Genomic DNA, 6,904 nt, shown 5'->3' with positions numbered 1-6,904 from the left:
CTGTGGTGGTGGTGGTGGTGGTGTGTGTGTGTGTGTGTGTGTGTGGGGGGGGGGTTATTTAGTGAAAGATGTCTAAACCCCATAATTAAGCAGCCACACCAACAAAGCAGGACAGTACCTCCTGCAGCCTTTAGGTGGCGCATTAAGCCACATTTATTTTTGCATGCCGCTCAATGAACCTGATGTCCTCCCTCATCACATCATTGCCACTGACCGTGGGTTCATCCTCCCACAGAGAAAGTGCAGACTCTGTCTCTGTGGGATTTGTCTCAGAGTGTAAAGCGGGTCCTCACCGGTCGTTACCATAAGACAGACCACCAACAGGGCTGTTATGATGTGCAGGGTACATGTCAATTAGAGCATGCATGAATCCCAAAGGAGCAAACAAGCTTTTTATTTACATGTGTGAACACTCACTGGGGTGGAGGGGAGCACTTTGTGTCAATTTACACATAGTTGAGATTTCTCGCTGATTAGGAATCCGATTTAAAGCATGAAGGTTTATTTCAATGGATCAGCTGCAGAGTCTCATGTGAAAGATCACATTCAGTTCAGTGTGTACATCTATTTAAAGTCAGGGATATATTTTAATGTATGTGGCTCCGGTTACAGAGGCTGATCTCTCTCTCATTGGCTGATCCTGTCACATATGTGCTGATGAAGCCCGGTCTGTTATGTAACCAGCCTCTTTCTGCAGAAGTCTGCAGCTCAGACTGGTTTATCTGTTTCTATCCATTAAAGTGAACATAGTAGTGATATAAGGTCAGCTGATCTCAGCTCAACGTAGCACAGGGAAAGAAAACATGGAGTCTAACTGAAAAGATGCATGCTGCCGGTTTAAAGGCCCTGATTGGAGTCAGACTCTGGAGCAAAGTAACACTTAGATGTAAAAGCACCGTCATTCATAGATTTGTCTGCCACATTGTGAGTGGCATTCTTTATGACGACACTAACAAAAAGGCTCCACCTCAGTCCTGTTTGCAAAATTCAAGTCAAACTTTAAGACTGCGCAGAACAAGACTGATCTAACTTAATTATAAATATGTAACTAAAATTCCAAAAAGATTTTGTCAATTCAATAGTATCTCCGTCCAACATTGTTTTTTAGAATAGAATTTATAACAGGAACATTTTCAGGCTACTTTGCTCAAATGTATTATAATTATTAACAAAATAAAAAATAAAAATAAAAGAAACATCCAATAAAATATCGAAGTTTTTCCCAGAGTTTGACTGAAAACCTCTTGTTCTGCAGAAAACCAAATACTGAATGTAAGTTTACTTTACTAAAGGTTAAAAAAGGGTTTAAACTGTGATAATTTGTATGTTTATAAGGCTCAGCTGAGAAATAATGTTAATATAGAGATGGTAGGTATTGAAATTCACTATTTCATAAAAAAAAAAGAAAAAGTTACAATACTGAATAATGTATGTAGGGGGAAAAAAATCCTTTCTCATTTTTTCTCTTGTATATTTTTCTTTTCTTTATAGTCACAGGTAATGAAATACTGTCAGGCATGTAAACTCGCTGCTCTGACCTTTCATGTTATCCTCATTAATTGTTTTTTAATATGCATTATTTGTTTCTTTCTTTTACTGAAAAATTGAAAAGGTAAATCAAAACAAAATATGTTTACTTTATAAGACATCAAGTTTTCTACAGTTGCTAAAATTTCTCTTATCCATAAATCTGTACAGAGGCTGGTGCCTATCTCCAGCAGCCACTGAGGGAGAGGCTGGTTTCTCTTTATCCTGTGACCCTACAGGTCACTGGGTAACATGGAGACACTGAAGAAAACACTCAGACATCAGGACAACTTTAAGGAAACCAATCAATCAAACATTGATTGAAATGCTTGGTCATTTGGGAGGAAGATGTGGAGAAAATTCACATATGCATGTGGAGAAGATGGATTCTGCATGCAGAAAGACTGCAGGTCCACATTACAAGTGATGACAGCAATGCAACACTGCAAAATCTGATTTAAAAAAAAAACTAAGCAAAATGTCTTATAAATAAGCTGGTTTTCACTTAATTTGAGCAAATATATATGACGATCCGTCAATGGAAAGAGTATTGGTTCCCTTAATATAAGTTGGTTAGATATTAGGGAACTGAAATAAGATAGTTTAATTTTTTATCTTTTATTTTACTTGTTTTACTTGTTGTTTCAGTTTGCAAAATGACTTATCTGTTCTTTTTTATAACCAATTTGTTTTTTTTTTTAATATCCTTAACATTTATATATAATGTTATTTTTACTTGCAAAACCTGCACATAGATACCTCCTTAATTCACTACCTTTGTACCCAGTCTGTGTGTCACTGAGGGCTGCGCTGACTGTATATTATATATATATAAAATGCTGCTATAATAAAAAATTTAATTCATACTGTTGTTATAATCTTTATTATAGCAGCATTATATATGTATAATTAACATATACACACACATATATATATATATAAATATATATATACACACACAAAAACAAGAGTAAAGCGTTTACCATCCCAATAATAGTGAGTAATCGACAAACAAATAGTAGAAAACCGTGAACTGGAATGGTTTCATCCGTATTTTAGTGATTCTACGAAACTTACTTTAAAGTTTGTGCATTTAGCCACTCATAATATGGCGGCGGCGCTGACGTACAGCCAGAGGTGGACAGTAAAGCCAGCGCGGCGTCTGTTCTTTTCTGACCCACATAGAACGAACTGCATGACCCGACCGGCTTCCTCACGGCTTCACCCCACGTGTTCTCATTTTGGCGCCACGACTTTCCTAGAAATGGAGTGTAAGAGGTATCCCTCCGCGGGTAGACCCCCTCTTCATGGACCTTTTTACCTTCTTCGCTCAAAGTTCCGGTTTCTCCGCCTGGACTTTATCAACAAACGGAACCGCGGCGGATATTTAGGCGATACTGCGGTTTACCGATAACCAAGTTTAGCTGGTTTGTAAGTTTTCGCGGGTTTTTCAGCGACGGTGGAAGGATACTGGAGTAGAACTACATAATGCAGCATACCAGCCACACCCACTCTGTTGGTCTGCTGCAGCGTGGGGTGAGAAGCACACTTTGAGTGGACCGGACAGGTCAGGACGGATCTGAAGGGGACTTCCACACCATGCTGCCTTCTTCCAGCTTTCATTTCACACGCAGAAAGTTTCCCCCCGGCACGAGCATTTAGACACTCCGCGTGGATTTTATTGGAATACTTTCCATTTTCTTCAGTGATTTTTTTTTTTTTTCTTTCTCCACGGTAAGATTCTGCATTTAATTTCAGTTTTATTTTATTTTTTACAAACATTTAAAACGCGCTGCGTGTTGCAAATCCCGGGTGAAACGCGTGGGCGCACACTTGCGTGGACACCGGCTCCCCCACTACGCTTCACCCGCAGCTAAAAGCCGGTTTTCACGTGTTGCTCCACAGCGGCGCGACCCACGTCAGCATTTAAATGTCCCACTGGAGAAGCGCTCCACGGGTTCATTCAAACACGAGTGGGTATTTTTGCACGTTAGTGACCGAAAGTCTGCAAGTTCTGTTCTATACAGAAATAAAGTACATTTATATTTTTATTTTAAACTTAAAAAAAATAAAAAAAATTTCAACAGCTGTTTTTGTTCAACTTTTTTTTTTTTTAAGTTTTGCATTAATGTTAGAAAATATTTTAAAGAAGACAAACGTTTTAGTTCGAATAAAAGTTTTTTTTTTTTTTTTTTTTTTTTCCGTGGGTTCTGGTTCCACGGGCTGTGATGATGCAGACCTGCCGGCTGTAGTGCAGCAAAGGGCCGCTTTGTTCTGCAGGAACCCCCCCTCCCAGGATGAATCGGGCCGGTCTGGGTCTAAGCTGCGGGGTTTCACCGGCCCACGCTGCGTGGTTCCGTCACGCGCCGGTTCCTCCAGCTGGAGGGAGGGGGGGCGGTTATGATTGTAAAACTTCTGTATGCGTTAAAAAAAAAAAAACTTTTTTTTTGTTGTTTTTACTCCAAGCTCTTTGTGACGTCACGGTTTCCAGGGGCTGGAAAGCGTAAAAGGGGCGGGGCCAGTGTGATGTAAACACGTATAAATGAGCCGCTGCAGCCGTGGGGGGTTCAGAGGGAGAAGCCGGTCTGAACTTTCACTACAACCAACCTGCTGCTTGTGATCGGCTCTCTGCTGCTCACACTACGCCGCTGCCGCTGCTGCTGGATCTGATTTTTATTTTCTACCTCCTGAATTTATTCAGTTTTTTTTTTCTGGATTTCTTTTCTCAGGCTTTTGGATCAAACATGTTGACCAGTTTCTCCCAGTCGCCGGACTGGCTGAGCTCCGAGCCCTTCATGTTTGAGGACGTGCAAAACTTGATGAAGGAGCTGGACTACCTTCCGACGCCCCCCCAGTCCCCCCCCATGAAGGCCGGCCAGGGGGCCGGGAAGCCGCTGTCCAAGGAGGACCAGCTGAGCTATGTGTCGGACATCCTGCTGGAGGACCAGGACCTCCAGCTCCTCAACTGGACCTGCGACTTCTTCAACTCGGACTCTGCAGAGAAGGAGGGCGACTCCTGCCTGCCGTGCTCCCCCCTGGACGAGGCCACCGAGGACACCCTGTGGCAGTGCCTGTCTGACAGGAACCTGGAGGAGAAGCTGGTTTCGACGGTGCTGGGCTCCAGCCCGCTGCTCTCAGACATAGACACCAGCATCTTTGAGGACATTGTGGGCTCCACTCTGAACTGCCAGGACCTGATCGGCGCTCAGGAGCAGCAGAGCGAGGCCACCTCAGACTATGGGTCCGCCGGCGGGGAGATGTCCATGTCTTCATCCAGTGATTCTGGTGAGTAAAAGTTACCTGCTGGACTCTGATCTCTAATAGCTCAGATAATCAGGTCAGACTGTAATCTGGTTGGAATTGGCGGCGGATCACTTGATTGATGATTCATTAATGTTTAGAGGCTCTCAGCGAGGCGCTCTTTGCTCTCTGCTAATCTGCTCGCTGCCCACCCACTCCTGTAATCTGGATTGCTCTGAACTGTGTGGCTGCTGATTAGAGTGAGTGATTATCAGGGAGATGATTGCACGAGGCACGGTTCTGCTCTCCAGTCTGTAGGTGTCGCCCCTGCAGGACTTGTAACAAGTTAAAGGGAAGCTGGATGATGTGGATTTAAAGATGGAGGAGGCGTTTAAGTTTAGTTCAGAATATTAAGCTGCATTAATAAGCATGGACCTAACCTTTCTGTTTTCTCTTTGCAGAAGAAGAAATCGACGTTGTGTCTGTGGGGTCCTCCAGCCCGTCCCCTCTGCCCGAGCCCTCCGCCCGCAAGCTGAACCCGGAGGAGGAGCAGCGAGCCATCCAGCTGCAGCACAACTACGCCGCCCCCTGCCCGGCGTCGCCGCCGCCCTCATCGACGTACTCCCACAAGCGTTCCAGAGGGAGCGACGGTTCCTCTCGCTTCCACCACGCCACCCGCAGCTTCACCTCGCACTCCTCCCTGTCGCGGTACCACTGCTCCTCCAGGAGCTCGACTGAGACGGAGGACGAGGAGGAGCGGCGGCGAACCCACAACGTGATGGAGCGGCAGAGGCGCAACGAGCTGAAGAACTGCTTCATGCGGCTGCGGGACAACGTGCCCGAGCTGTCGCACAACGACAAGGCGTCCAAGGTGGTGATCCTGAAGAAGGCCAGGGACTGCATCTGCGGCCTGGAGAGCGAGAGCCACAGGCTGCGAGCCAGGAAGGACAAGCTGAGAGCGAGGCAGGAGGAGCTGAAAGCCCGGCTGGCGCAGCTGCGGCGGTAATGGACCACCAGGGGGGGCGGGGACTATAGACTGAAGCCCCACCAGCCTCTGGAGCACAGACACTCAGAACACACTCGTTGCCTCAGAAGCCATCCTTTATGCCTGGACTGCTGACTGTTGGAAGCCCAAACTTCCCGATCGATCCGGTTTTCCCAATAAACTTGAAATGGTTCTTTCAGGACGTCTTCCATTGCTGGAGGTGTCCAGCTCAGCCGGGACGTGGACTGAACATGTGGTTCAGATGGACTAGGTCCTAATTCCTGATGGTTCTGATGATCCACATAGTTCTCATTAACTGATTTTAAAGCGTTTGCATCAGCAGAACCATCAGGCTTAAACTTCTACAAAGATCAGAACTGAGATCAGCTGTAGATTCTGGAGACGTTCCTTTACTGACAGGAATGGTTCTGGTTCAGTTTGTCACGTTTCCTTTTTTAATATTTCAAACCAGTTGCCTTCTTTGTGTCGTTGTGGTTCGGTTCTGCAGAAGGCAGGGATTCTTTTCTTTCTACATAAACGTTCACAAACCTACCTCCACCTGGCTGCAGTCTTTTTCTGTTGTACATTTGTAAATGTTTATTGTATAATAAATTATTTTGGTAGTTTTTTTTTTGTTTGTTTGCTATGGAATTTGGAAATGAAGCACCTTTTTAAAAAAAAAAAAAAAAATTAAGGAAATAAAATGAAACTTTAGATTTGGAAAGTCTTTGAGTTTTCTTATTGAAAGCAGCTGCTTATGAAGTCCATCTCTGGGGGGGGCGACTTGGGCTAAATGTTCAGATTTCTGTGGTTATGAGCAAATTCCTCATTTTATATAAAAGCTAAATCCTTACTGCCAGTTTCTGCTGCATTTAACGTTTGTCAGAGCGCACCTGCACCGTTCAGGTGTGTTTATGAAAACCTGTAAAAAGCAGCAGCTCATCCAGGATCTGCTCCAATTAAAGGGAAATACTGAAGCAGGCTCCTGGTCCATCCAGGAACTTTGGGCGTACAGAGAAGCAACAAGCATCTTGCAGGCCTCTGGCATGCAAGGCTCCCTGGTTTTGGTTTGGAATGGCTGAAGGACAAAACCAGTAAAGCTAGAGAAGTTTTCAACTGGTGTGACGCTGCATTTAGGTGAAACTGCACAGG

The 6,904-nt window shown here is 44.6% G+C and overlaps 1 protein-coding gene across 1 annotated transcript; it reads left to right on the top strand.

Moving 5' to 3' along the window:
• The first annotated feature begins 2,983 nt into the window (after positions 1 to 2,983).
• LOC107093432 (transcriptional regulator Myc-A-like) lies at positions 2,984 to 6,438 on the top strand. Its single transcript, XM_015388481.1, has 3 exons — positions 2,984 to 3,261; positions 4,257 to 4,812; positions 5,229 to 6,438. The coding sequence occupies exons 2-3, from the start codon at positions 4,272 to 4,274 to the stop codon at positions 5,771 to 5,773; spliced, it is 1,086 nt and encodes a 361-aa protein (XP_015243967.1). The 5' UTR covers positions 2,984 to 3,261; positions 4,257 to 4,271; the 3' UTR covers positions 5,774 to 6,438.
• The last annotated feature ends 466 nt before the right edge of the window (positions 6,439 to 6,904 follow it).

The sequence above is a fragment of the Cyprinodon variegatus genome, unplaced genomic scaffold, assembly GCF_000732505.1.
Source record: "Cyprinodon variegatus isolate N-32 unplaced genomic scaffold, C_variegatus-1.0 Scaffold424, whole genome shotgun sequence".
Taxonomy (NCBI): Eukaryota; Metazoa; Chordata; class Actinopteri; order Cyprinodontiformes; family Cyprinodontidae; genus Cyprinodon; species Cyprinodon variegatus.
Note: the sequence above shows the minus strand (reverse complement) of the source record. Positions and strands in the feature narration are given on the sequence as shown.